The sequence below is a fragment of the Octopus bimaculoides genome, chromosome 6 (genome assembly GCF_046866305.1).
Source record: "Octopus bimaculoides isolate indiv1 chromosome 6, ASM4686630v1, whole genome shotgun sequence".
Taxonomy (NCBI): Eukaryota; Metazoa; Mollusca; class Cephalopoda; order Octopoda; family Octopodidae; genus Octopus; species Octopus bimaculoides.
The window spans coordinates 74,057,928-74,072,827 of NC_142933.1; the positions used below are offsets into that span (position 1 = coordinate 74,057,928).

At 36.0% G+C, this 14,900-nt stretch overlaps 1 protein-coding gene across 1 annotated transcript in view; it reads left to right on the forward strand.

The window, feature by feature from the left end:
- LOC106882236 (uncharacterized) overlaps nucleotides 1-14,900 on the forward strand; it is a 64,717-nt gene that overhangs the window by 9,258 nt on the left and 40,559 nt on the right. Inside the window, exons 2-4 of the mRNA XM_014932840.3 lie at nucleotides 927-1,014; nucleotides 3,418-3,506; nucleotides 6,561-6,630. Of these exons, the coding sequence (XP_014788326.1) occupies nucleotides 927-1,014; nucleotides 3,418-3,506; nucleotides 6,561-6,630 (247 nt within the window). The remainder of the gene's footprint in view (nucleotides 1-926; nucleotides 1,015-3,417; nucleotides 3,507-6,560; nucleotides 6,631-14,900) is intronic.

A 14,900-nucleotide genomic window follows, 5' to 3' on the forward strand; every position in this document is an offset into this window, starting at 1 on the left:
TTGTAATATTAACATTTAAAATTAAAGCACTGAAGAATCGATGAGGCTGAAATTCCTTTAAAAATATAATGATTAAATTATGTAAAATATTCATTAAAAACTTTTATGTACAAATGTTTATTTATCCCCGCCCATATGTGTGTGTGTGTGTGTGTGTGTGTGTGTGTGTGTGTGTGTGTGTGTGTGTGTGTGTGTGTGTGTGTGTGTGTGTGTGTGTGTGTGTGTGTGCATATGCGAATAATGAGATTTGCTTGAAGCATTGCAATGGGCAAATGATATAATATTTAAAAGCACCTTTGAGCAGAAAATAAGTTAAGAAAAATATGTGAAGCGACGTCAATAAATGAAAATAAGGAGAAAAAAATGTTTTACATTACAAATGTTGCTTAATTATCTTTTAGCATTTCAGGAAATACTCCCCTTTTCAACTAGAAAAAAAGAATACAAACAAAAATTTTGAAAACATGTGTTGTTACCGGCAGTTCTAAAATGGCCTGACACTAACAACACATTTCTTCGCAATATAAGATCATTGCACAACTTGCGCAAGGAAATACAATATTTTCCTCTCCAGTTTGATTTTGATTTTCATTTTTTATTCAAACATTTATATCATATACATGTATGTGTATGTGTGTATATGTATGGATATATATATATATATATATATATATATATATATATATATATATATATATATATATATATATATATATATATATATATATATATATATATATATATATATATATATATATATATATATATATATATATATATATATATATATATATATATATATATATATATATATATATATATATATATATATATATATATATATATATGCGTGTGTATATGGATACATGCATAAATGTCACAAGTTTTTATATTCAGTATATTCATTGGTTACATATTGTTGTTAGTTGTAGGTGGCGTTAACATACTTTTGAATCAAGAAAACTTCAGAGACTGCCGAAACAGTCTAGACGATTATGCCAAGACAGATTGCCAGTAAGTATAAGCAAATATAAACATAAACAATGAAAAATAAAAACAAAATCTAATGAAAACACAGAAAATACAGAATCATACAAAAATACGCAGGAAGCTAAAAAATAAAGTACAAAAAACCGTGCAGAAACACAAAATAAACACACATGCGCACCCACATAGATTGGTGTATACTTGTTTTGTGACTAAACAATGAATGAATCCAAGCGCGATGTATAGAAATCGTGGTCAACTTGATACTGAGATCCCAATTCAAGAAACTTTGGGTTGACTGAATTAATGTCAGGATGCAACATTTAATACTATTAGTTGAGGTAACAACCCGAAGAAAAACAAACGATCTATCAAGTTATCTTAAGCACCACACTCCGGATATTTTCCCTTATATTTTGATATTTTACAACTTACACTGAAGATATATATGCTATTTACTGATAATCATGTGGACTCTAGAAGGTATAGAATCTCTGATGGGTTGAGAATACGTATTTGACAGGAAGTCATACACATTTGGTCTCCACCATCTCTCATCTATGCTACCGAGAAAACATAGCGTGCATCAGTTAACACAATCTACTAAACCATTTCAATAGGCTGTCCAAAAGAGGCAATCCAACAGATGTAAAACAACTGAAAATAAGAAACTGCTCATATCTGAATGCCAAAACTATTTCGTCATGCTGGTTTGATGAAAGTAACAAAATGGACATCAACTTCTATTGAGGTAAAAGAAATAACGAGTTCAAAAATATTGTTGAGTCTAGCCTTTATGACCACGAGAGTAGGAGTTATCGAGTGTTATTCTTAACGGACAAAATTCTGAGTACTCCTCTCCCGCCACCCCGATAAAGATCCATTATGATAGAAAAAGAGCATGACGACAGGTGATATCAAAACTGGAAGTCATAGTTTTGGACCTGCATACCGCTGCGTGTGGTTGTGCAGTCTCTCTTCGCTGTACCCCATAGCAGAAACGAAGTTAGGTGTATTCTGGTGACTAATGTGAAAGTTTCTTTAGAATTGTTAATGCTCATTAGTAGCACAAAGGACTGTCAAAAACGTTCGAAACGTTAGCTGTTCTTCAAACTAACGAGTCAATGGAGAAGCCATTACGTGGTCACTTAACTGCTTGACTAGCAACCAATTCGAATTATTATCTAAAAAGTATTGATGAGGCTAGGCCTGAGGCCAAACAACAAACTACAGCAGCAGAAATCACAAAAATAACAAATAGCCAGCTGATCAAGGCAAGTAGTTAGCCTAGTTTTTGTGGACAAGATTAAACGGAAGGAAAAACAAAGGAAGCACTCATTTGTTATGCATAGAACATGCATACTTCATTTGACAGAGGCAACAGAACAAGTCTTTTCAAGAAATCAGACCTCGTAACTATAAAACTGGTAGGGCAAGATTAGTATAGATGATTAAACCTTGTGAACTAGGCGATGGCCACACGTTTTTCAAGGAAGATCGGGAGAGAAAATCAGATCCATGGAATTAATCTAGTTTTTAAGTGTAAGCGAATGGTTTTTAAATTCCCTTGTATTTTTGCCTTTTTATCAGTATATATACACCTGCCCTGAGAAACAAGGAAGAAGAAAAGAAATTATACAGTCCTCTTCATTTTTCAATAAAGATAATAGTTGCTATTTATAAGCTTGTCCTACTGTGAATTTAGATGTCAGAGTCGGTTGTTACCACTAGTGCTACGAACGTACTACGAAGCCTCACAAAATTGAGGAACAAATAGAAATAGTTTGTTCCTTCAGAATAAGTTTGCAGCGAACCACCACAGCATTAGCTAGCTTTTTAAAATATTCAATAACTATATGAATACGTGAATACATCTCAGGTTTGACAACGGTATCTATTGATTATGGTTTTTATCCGTAAATGGGATACTGCAATATAAAGACCCTCAGGACCATGTGATGAGCAAACTGTTAGAATAAACAAACTCGTAGGTAAACATTCACTCACTACATTTCCTAGATGCATTTCAACGAAGAAAAATTGATACTGAAGAATCTTAGAAGAGGACTGTGAAGTTTGAGAAATGAGTCTATGAGATTCTTTCAATGACGAGAAATAAAAAAATTAGTTACCATTGAGATACACTGATTTCATCCAGACAATACGCAAACAGTTATGAACCACTGACACGAGACCAAATTGAAAGGTGGAATTCGTTGTTGTTTAGTCATATGTCAACATTGGTTAAGCAGATCTATGATAAAAAGTGTTCCAAATGTTTGTATTCCAGACATAATATAAATTATTGAAAGTCTAATTTTTTTAAGAATGTGGGGTGTGGTTTGTGGGATATTCGGTTGCTGTTTCTGTGTGCCTGTTATAATGAAATAATGGTATCTGATATTAATTGTTATTAATAATCTTTTACAGACGTGCTCAGAATATTCACTTCTGTACTGAAATACTCAATGGACAGATAAAAAGTCGTGGAAATCAGGAACTTAATCGCCTGAAATGCAGTGAGTATATAATTCATATAATTCAAATATCTAGTATTCGATTCTCAACTATGAAGTGAGATGGGATATCATATCTTGCTCCAAATTAGAAGCTATTGCATAACTTCCAAACTCGAATTAGCGGGAAAGTACTGACTCTAAAACTGAGACTTGATCATGCTGAGATCAACTATCAATTAATATATAAAGCAATGAACATTTAATTGTTCTCCCTGTCTCTATACACATATATGTATATATGTGTCCTTCCATCTTTACTCAACTAGGATTGCTCTATATTTCGAGTAACGCTCTCTTCATTTCTCTCTCAATTTATTCACTTTCTTTTCTTTATGCACTCTCCTCCCAACCTTAGTCGCACTTTACCCCTTTATAACCCTTCATATACTTACTGAGTCTTAACTCTCCCCCATTTAATCTCCTCTCTCTTTCTCTCCCCCTCTTGTTGCTCTCCTCTCACTATTTTCATCCTCTCTTCTCTCGGTCCCTTCTCCCCCGCCACTTGATCTTCTCTCTGTCTCAGCCTGCTCTGTCTTTCATCCACTTACTCTCTTTGTCCTGACATATCCATTTCATCTCCTTTTTGACCCTCTTCTCTCCCCTTTTACTTGCTTCCGCCTCTGTTTCAAGTTACTCCCTGCTCACTCTCCACTCATATCCTCATCATTTCTTCGCTCTCTCTCTTCCTCCCCCTCTCTCTCACTCTGCAACTACGAACAAATCATACATGCAGTGACACAACCACCACAAGGAAGAAGATAAATAGCGCAGCAAAGACATCGAGAAACTGGACGACTACTGAAGAAGATTTGTTCCTTAGAACTTGGACCATAGCCGAAAATGATTCACCCAACTAGCTTATTGCAGCAGTACTGAAAAGCAATGGGTTTATCAGATCCTTGACGCAAATAGTGTGGTGAATTCATCCGCTCATATGCACTTATTAGGTCACACTTGAACAAACTAGATACCATTTTTAAAAGTGGTGAGCCTCCAAGTGAAACGCCTGATACAGAGAAAAATACCAGTGTGGCAGCCACATGTGGAAAGCTCAATAAGGAGGGCGACAACAATAGTGCAACCATGAACGAGAATATTCATATTTAAAGAGATGTAAAAGCAGAAAGAAAAGAAAACAAAAGCTCCCAAGAGAAGCAGCCCCAGCGCCACCTCCCAAAGTAGCGAAGGAAAAGAAAGAGTGATGAAACCGAATTTAAACTTAAAACAAAAAGGAAATGTAAAATAAACAAGAAAACGGTACATGAAGCACGTATCAACTGTAAATTCTACATAAAAGGTGTCTGCTGGCATAGTGAATAACTACCGCTTTAAGCAGCCAAAACTCAAGCCAAACGTATCTTATGGCAAAATCACTCTCTACTCTAGATAGAATGAAACCATCCCCAGAGGAATCCACATCCTAATGCACACATACAGTACAGAAAAACCATCAAAAAACTGTTTGTAGATGGAGCGTGAGCAGCAAAATGTCTAAGTGTGGTATACAAAATAATGTAGCAGTTGGCCTGGTTACAAACAAAACTAAGCCACGCACACCCACACACAAGACTGCCACAAATAATAGATCCCGGATGTTCACTATTGTAGTGAAGTCGACCGTCACACTAACTCTACTGATAAGTATCAGAGGCTTCTCGCAAAACAACAGCAAAAAACAGTCCTCCATACTCTACCAACATGCCAAAGACCAGCATGGAGGCAACTTGGGTCAACTTGACATCCGCATCTTATCCAAGCACCCAAAAGACCCAACCCTAAGACAAATACGGGAGTACGTCCTTATAAATGAAACTTCCCCAATACTAAATAGGAAATATACATAGATATCATACCCCCATGCCCACATTTTACACAGGTAAAGTAGAACAGTTGATGGGCTTTTATAATAAATTTTCGACGGAGATATTTCCTTCAGCCGTGACTCAGGAGAATTTTTGAAAATTATATGTACGAGGATGTGCTGAAAAGTTCCTGGCTTTGGGTGAAAAGAAAATGCAAGAGGATCAGTAAACTATGATTTTATTCAATGTAGTTCTCTCTCAGATAAGCACACTAACTACAGCGGGCCTTCAGTTCTTTCAAGTCCTGTAGAAGAACTCAGAAAGTTGGGTTTCCAAACAGGCCTTTCGCAATACTCTTAAAGCCAGGAACCTTTCAGCATCCTCTCGTATATAGGTATTGCTATCTGGTAAGAAGCTTTCTTCGCCGACCAAAGCCTTTTGAGTGGATTTTCTATATGGAAACTGGAAGAATCCCGTCGTATATACATATTTATTTATATATACATGTGTGTGGGTGTTTGTCCCCTACCACCAACACTTGACAACCGATATTGGTGTATTTATGTCCCCGTAACTTAGCAGTTCAGCAAAAGTGTCTGATAGAATAAGTACTAAGCTTAGGAAAGTAAGTATTGAAGTCAATTCTTTCTACTAAATTTCTTCAGGGCTGTGTTTCAGCATGGTTGCAATCTAATGACTGACACAAGTAAAAGGTAAAATATATATACATATATATGTGTGTGTGTGTGTGTGTGTGTGTGTGTGTGTGTGTGTGTGTGTGTGTGTACGAGGGTAGTTGAAACGTCTATAGGCTGATCAAGATACTCTCATGGAATGTGACCAAATGAGGCTTATTTTTCTACATAGTCCCTCTTTTGGTTCACGCACTTCTTTCATTGGTGTTGCAGTGTTTGGAACCCATTAGTGAAGAAGTTTCGTCCTGTTGATCAGCAGATATGACGTTATCAGCTCTGCAACACTGGTTCCTAGTCAAGTGTTTGTTCATGCTGGGTAATAGATGATAGTTAGATGAGGACAAATCAAGAGAATAGGGAAGGTGATCAACCAGTTCAAAGTCAGTCACGCATAGCAGCCATTGAGAGTAAAGACTTGTGTGCTGGAACATAGTTCTGATGAAATAAGATCCCTTTCATCAGTTTTCGAATCGAAACGTGCGCATTTATATAATTACGAACGTAACGGCTATACTTTCAAATTATGACATTGCTTTTATTTTTTGTTATCTTTATAGAGGAGGAAGCCAAAGATTGTAAAACAAGTAACATTCAGATTTGTAGAAGTTCAAAGTTAAATTCATGCAGGTAAGATTAGATACAATATCCGAATTGTCATGCATTTCCATGTCATGTATTTCATGTAAGTTAAGATGATATTGAACTAGCTGCTCTCAAAATAACGTAACGAAGAGATCACAGTCAAAACCATTAACAATAGTTCAGCCTACGTGATTTGTTATCACAATTATATCACAATTGTTCTATAAAACACGAAAAGAATTAGTAGAAATACATTGTAAGAATGAACTAAAAATGTTGCACCTATGCGATGAGAATTCTCTTATACGCTTTTATCTGAATGTGAAAATCGAGTATCTAGTGATACGTAACCCCTACTGGATGTATTTAATGTGTGTGAATTCAAATAGTCAGATGGAAGATATGAATACGATAAAAAAAATAATATTGATACATAAGTCAGATATCATCAGTCTCAAATAGTTAGCGATACATAAACGAAAGTATTCAGAACACATAGACAAAACTATTGGGTCATCCCATAAATAACGCGCTTTTTTATGCATCTTTTATTTTTCAGAATTAAGATAAACAAAGTTCTTTTTTAATCTAAAACATACTCTCCCTCATTTTCAACAATGCTCTTCCATCTATCTGGTAGACTTGCAAGGCCTCTCTTCCAAAATTCACTTGTCTGTGACGAAACATACTCTTCCAGTACTGTTCTGACCTCGTCTACAGAATTCATATCTTTTTCCGTCCAAATGTATTTAAAGACTGCAGAATGAATGATAATCAGATGGGGCAATGTCTGATGAATATGGTGGGTAGGGCATCGTTTCCCATTAAAGCTGCTCTAACCTTTGGAATGTCATCTTCACTGTATGTGGCCGAGCATTATCCTGATGGAAGAATACTCTTGAAACTAAAGATAGTCGCTTTTCTTCTAGCACTGACTTAATCCGCTCAAGCTGCTCGCAGCAGATCTCCTTTGTTATCGTTTGGTTTGAGTTTAAAAGTTCAAAGTAGACTAAACGTTTTTTTTTTTCTCACCAAACAGATAACACCAACTTCTTTAGCCTGGGATGCCAGTGTTTCTCCTTTCCCTAATTACTGTCTTCAGCGCTTGACATTTTTATAGTGAAACCATTTCTTGTCACCAGACACTATTCGGTCTAAAAAGAAGTTTCATTCGTGAGACGTGACAGCAAAGAAGAGCAGACATTCACTCTCTGCGCGCGATTAGACACGGAAAGTTTGTGAGGAACCCGTTGACTCAATTTGCAGGTGTCGATGAATGACTGAATGAGCAAATCCAACCTTCTCTACTAGTTCCTCAACAGTTACGATGGAATTTTGTTCCACCAGAGTTTGCAAGACGTCCTCGTCGAGCTCTACAGATCTTCTAGGGCGAGGCCTAATTTCTGGAACCACCGTTGACACTGACTTACGCTTATTGTCCGATCCCCACATATGCATTAATATTCCTCACGCTTTCCGTTGCGTTGTTGCCTTTATTGAGCTCATAAAGCAAAATATGCCGAATATGCTCCTTTGTCACTTCCATTATAGCTTTGAAAAAATAACTGTTAAAATCGAACAACACTCTTCAAAATTTGCACTAAGAATAAGCACAAGGTAAAATTACTACCAATTTTTATAGCAAGTTGATGCAAGTAGTTTATCCCTCCCCCTCCGACTTCTAGTTCATGCAATTGAAAAAACCGCATTATTTATGGAATGACCCAATACTTTAGATAGGAAAGCACTATGAGATGATCTGAGACTAAACAAGAATAGTACTTACTCCTATATAAACATAACACATATTTTACCTTAGCTTACGCTATAGGACACTGTCATTTGGAAATTATATGGTTTTCGGTACCTTCCGACAATACCGCTGCCTCTAATATGCCAAGTAACATTGATGCTATCAAGGAACGTTTGGATTCATTTGGGTATAATCATGCTTTTATTGTTATCCATGCGGACATCTCACGAAACCGCCTGCAGCTATACCTAATATTGTAATTATGTAACATGAATTCATTTTTACTATTTTCTAGGGAGTTTCTCTTCGTTCTCAGTTGCTTTCCTCCTCCATGTCTCTGCCTTATTCAAAAGGAAGCACTAGTGACTTCTCTCCCTCTCTCGTTCTCTCCCTCCCGTCTCTCTCTCTCTCTCTCTCTCTCTCTCTCTCTCTCTCTCTCTCTCTCTCTCTCTCTCTCTCTCTCTCTCTCTCTCGCTCTCTCTCACTCTGGAATTTGCCAATGATACGTCCAATACAAGCCGAGTAAATAGGATATTGTGGATCTATATCAAGCATGGGCACCCCTCTCGAGAAATGGGCTATGTGAGATATGCTTCATAATGACAAAAAAGTATCGAAGTAATATTTGTTTAGGTGTGCCATTTGGAAAGCTCCATAGGCTGCATGGTTTTTCTTTGATCGCATCGTCTTCCATGCAACGTCAACGAATGTCAGCGGGCAAATGACCACCTTGCCAATTGCCCTTTATATACTCGCCGGTAGGCTCCGACAACTAGCGCCAGGTAACTGTCACAATCTGAGCTTCAACAGCCCGCATCGACTGACTGTCACGTGGCGCAGTCTACTGACTAAAGGAGGGGAAAGGCGCGCAATGAACGAGATGGTTCCCTCGGCCCAGCCGTCAAGCAGCAACGCTGTGTAAATACCAGCCAGTCTCACCTGGCGACGCTATCTCTCAGTCGGCATAGTATGGCTTTCGAACCATTTCGTGTCTTTTCGTTTCAGCCATATATAGAAGCTGGCCCTGTTGACTGCCTCCTGTATCTTCTTTATTACTTTTCTCAGTTCTGTGCCTTAAAAATGCAAATCTTCTTTTAAATAACATTACTATTTTCCTTTCAATGAAGCCTCTAGCCCCACTGCCAGGTGGTAATACTCGACAGTCCACCCCTGTTCCCCGCACTCTTCGATTAATTTTCCATACCTCCTCTCTTTCCGTTGCTCTGCATTAGAGATGTTCTCTTCCCACGGCACTGCCAGTTATAGTAAAATTCCAATTTTCCGGTCTGTATTCCATAAGATTAAGTCTGGTCTTTTTGTTGATTTTATGAGTGGACATATTAATAATCTTTCCAAATCCGCGGCCAGCTCCCAGTATCCTTTCCCTATTTCATCTGTCTCGTATACTTTTTTTGAAGGCCTAGTCTTATATCCTTTTACCTTCTTCTTGAAGTATATTCTTCAGCGTTTTTTCACTTTTAGGTTCTCACCCCTATTCTATCTCTCGATTTCCCCCTTGAGTGGTGCACTTATGACACCGAGAACTTGGTTGTGACGTCATGTATATTTGTTTAATGCTAGCCTGCAGTTTGACAGAACATATCTCACCGTCGCTTTCTGATCGCACTATTTACTGCTTCTTCCGCTTTCCATTTCTTCCCTATTCCTACCTCTGGAGGATTTTCTCGGATGTTCTGATCTTTCGAATACACCTTAGCATCATTAGCGTCCTCACCTATTTCCTGCCTCATAGTCTTCGACGATTGATGTTATCGGTAGTTTCATCACGGGCTTTCCACATAGTGCAGTTGTATTCAGCAGTTTTGGAAGACCTAGCCATTTTCTGATAAACACACTGCATCTTTGTTCTATGCATGTGCTTAGTGCCTCATTATGTTTATTTAGCAGTGCTGGAGAGTTGAGCGTTGACCTCGGTAGGGAAGTCCTGAGTCCAGTATTGACCATGATAGAGTATAGGGTATATTTGTATTTTTGAGATGATGTATCTGGTTAGCAAGTGTTGTAGATTTACTATGTTTATCGTATCTAAAAGAATGGAAGTGAGCGGCATATCGTTGCTTAAAATGTTTGGTTGATCCTATGTATATGGCTGTAGAGTTGTGTAATAGATAAAGGACAGTGCATTTGTAAATTACATTATATCTTTTGCAATGGGTTTGTAACGGGCAGATGGTTCCATCTGTAATGGGGAGACGGCAATTACAATTAGGTGAATTTTGGGGAGTGTGCTCAGTAATAGAGGAGGTAGTATCGTCAGAGGAGAGGTTATAGAAAGGGGTAGAAAATTCTATATTATTAGTATTATTACCGTTATCATTACCAACATTGCTATTATTACTATTGTTGTTATTAATTGCACTATTTGTAAGGGTGGTAGAGATTGTGGTGGTGTCCCGGGGCAGTGTCAGTAGGATGGGTTGGGTTGTGGTTGTGGTCTAATATAAGGGTATCTGTGCTGGAGTTGTGTGTGTGTTGTAGTTATGTGAGTTTTGATAGTAAAGAATGAGCTTTTGCTTATTAGAGGCTACTACAATAGATTCGAAGTTGGGTGAAGTAGAATAAGATAGTTTCAGGGTGGATCGATTAAAGGTAGAATGATATTCTTTAATATTCTTTTGATCCATCCTTGCAGATATGAATGTGTGTGTGTATGTATCTGTTTGTGGGGGGATGCGTGCGTGTGTGTGTGTGTGTGTGTGTGCGCGTGTATGTGTTTGTGTATACAATGCCTGTGTATACAATGCCAATATGTCCGCCTTTTTCTTAAGACAGCAGGATGTGAATTGAGAGAAACTGGCTGTTATTTCTGATAGATCAAGCAACAACATAGAGCTTCCCTCGCCTCGTTGACTAGTCTTTCTAGAAGTTATCTAAGGTGTGTGTAACAACAGCTCCGCTTCAAATACGTCAGTAGTAATACAATTACGGTTTTATTGACTTTGGTGTAAATCAAAACTGATCATGGCTGAAATATTTTCTCTCGCCACCGAGGAATTCAAGTATTTGAGATACAGATTTGGTCTCTATTAAAACTTCATATGGTGACCGAGTTTGCGTTGCTTGCGCTTTGAGAGATTTGAATGCGTTGATTAGGTGTAAGAAGATCGTAGTACAAAGCCTTTTATTGGTACAGTTGAAGGCGACTAGAATAGCGCGTCTTCTTTAGAGTATATTCTATGTTTTCAAGGACTCTTTTCAACCACAGCAGAGGTCGGGATTTTGAGTCTAGACACTTTTATTACTGTTTTTGATACTCTCTGTTGGATATTACGCTCGATAACTTCCTCTTCTGATTTCATACAATAATAGGATCGAAGGTTTGGCCATGGATGTAGTCATCTGGTCTGGTGCACACGCACACACACACACACACACACACACACACACATGTACGTACGTATGTATGTATGTATGTATGTATGTATGCATGTATGTATGCATGTATGTATGCATGTATGTGTATGTATGTATGTACATGTGATGGGTATCTGTGTTAATATAATTATATAGGAAAGCGGCGAATTGGCAGAAACGTTAGCACGCCGGGCGAAATGATTAACGGTATTTCGTCTGTCTTTACGTTCTGAGTTCAAATTCCGCCAAAATCGACTTTGCCTTTCATCCTTTCGGGGTCGATAAATTAAGTACCAGTTACATACTAGGTCGATCTAACCGACTGGGCCCCTCCCCAAAAATTTCGTACCTTGTGCTTAGAGTAGAAAAGAATATAATTATATAGGAATGTATAATTTAGAATTTATTTAAAGCAAAGATTCTCAACCCATTTTGGCCAAACGCCAGCTTTTGACCCTTAGAGTCACAAATGCCCTCCACCCCCTAGAAAATGTTTTATTTTAAAATATATCACTTATTTTGATATCAGTAGATATTGATTTAAAAAATATAGGACGTCGTTTTACATATGCGCTTGTACGCAATCGGGAGTACAGATGTAGAAACTGAGAAGCAATAAAAAAAAAACAAATAATAAATTGAAAGTTTGGTAATTGCATTTATTTACACTACGCAACACTTATGAAATCAACGTGTTGTCTATCGAAAAGGTTCTCTTTGGTACAAGTAAATGCTAATGAAATCATTTCAAAGCTTTCCGATTTCCCTTATCAAAGCGGCTAGAACTTGTGCAACAATCTGACATATAAGTAGTCACTCGGGAAGAGGACATTTTATGCTCAAGAAAGAAAGTGTATTTGATAGAAATTGTTGAAATACATATGTACTTCATATGAGTAGAAAATTGTGGTGGATGGTATTTACTATACTTGGATCTAGTTAGTTTGTGTCACAAAATCAGCTCTCTTTTAAAATGACGTAAAATATTCTGAAAATTTGTCATATTAAACATTCATTTCTTATTCAGGATCTAGTTTGTTTCATTCACAAAATTTGCATTTTTTAAAAGGAAGTAAAAAAATCCGAAAATTGGTTATATTGATGCAGTTTTCCACGCTTATTCCTGTGAAACCATAAACTTCTGGAGAAAGAATTTGACACACTCACAATCTTTTTTTAAATTCGTGGTTTTAAAATACGGACAGTCCGAATCTACCATTTGTTTCTCTTTATAATTTCCAAATAATTTTTTAAATGCTTCAAAATCAAAATTGCGTAAATATCTGTGCCAGAAACAGTAGTTTTTGGGAGATCTTTTATTATGACTTACTTTTATTCCATTATTCTAACATCTTCTGAAACTTACACATATACATATATAAACGCATACAGAAGCATACGAATATACACACATGCACATACATACAGAGTTAGTTTTATATACATCTTTGCGTATATATGAATATTTGCTTCTTCATAACCTCGAGAAAATTAAAATATTTCTTTTCTACAAATATACTTCAGATCGTGTAGATTCCGATTAAATTGAAATTCATAGTGAAAACCATTTGCCCCTAAAGTTTTTTTAAATTCTCACCATTAGGCTTTGTTTTATATGTATATATATATATATATATATACATATATATATATATATATATACAGGGGTTATGAGCGGTAGTGGTGTCAATTAGACCCAGAGGTTTCAGGTAATGCTGAGTAAGTGCTACGGATAGACCATAGTTAAGCTCGAGGTTCGGTGATTATGCGGTGATTATATATATATATATATATATATATATATATATATATATATATATATATATATATATATATATATATATATATATATATATATATATATATATATATATATTAGTTAAATATATTAAATGAGAATATTATATACTCAATTTATATTGAGTGCTCTATTGTATCAAAGTATTAATACTTTTATAGTGTTTATGTATTTAATACGAGCGATTATATATATATATATGTTATAATATATTATTATTAATATCAGGAAATCAATATTAGAAAAATTTTCAGAAAGATATATACGTGTGTAAAATAATTGTTGTATTAAAGATAGCTTGCTTACCAACCACATGGTTCCGGGTTCAGTCACACTACGTGGCATCTTGGGCAAGTGTCTTCTACTATAGCCTTGGGTCGACCCAAGCCTTGTGAGTGGATTTGGTAGGCGGAAACTGAAAAGAATCCCGTCGTATATATGTATATATATATATGTGTTTGTGTATGTGTTTGTCCCCCCAACATCGCTTGACAATCGATAGTGTTGTGTTTACGTCCCTGTAACTTAGCGGTTCGGCAAAAAAAACCGATAGAATAAGTACTAGGCTTCCAAAGAATAAGTCCTGGGGTCGATTTGCTCGACTAAAGGCGGTGCTCCAGCATGGCCACAGTCAAAAGACTGAAACAAGTAAAAGAGTAAAAGAGTAAAAGAGTATATATAAATATATGTAAATATGTATAAGTATAAATATATAATAATAAATATGACAGTTTAAAAGTTTTGAATTAAGTTTTTAAAGCATCGTACGATCGTTTGGCAGAAGTGCTGTTCCTATAATGGAATCCTATATTGATAAGCATTTATAGACAATTCTTCTGCTCTTCAGATATATAAAATATGAAATTTGTGCAATTTATCGAATGGTAGTTTTTTTTTTTTAATATGAAGTAATATGGTAAAATGGTGTTTGTTTGAAATATAAATTAAAAATTAAAAATTACTGCTGTTGATTTTGGTAAGTACACTTTAGTATGAGAGTCTTTAAATCCATATATGCTTCCTTGGTAAGTCTTCTGTAATAATCCATAATAATTATGTGTAAAATCCATTATATTGTCCTGTATTCCAATTATAGTTCATAGACTTAGACAATAAAAGAGTAAAAGAGTATATATAAATATATGTAAATATGTATAAGTATAAATATATAATAATAAATATGACAGTTTAAAAGTTTTGAATTAAGTTTTTAAAGCATCGTACGATCGTTTGGCAGAAGTGCTGTTCCTATAATGAAATCCTATATTGATAAGCATTTATAGATAACTTTTCTGCTCCTCAGAAATATCAAATGTGAAATTTGTATAATTTAACGAATGGCAGTTTTTTTTTTTAATATGAAATAATATGGGAAAATGGTGTTTGTTT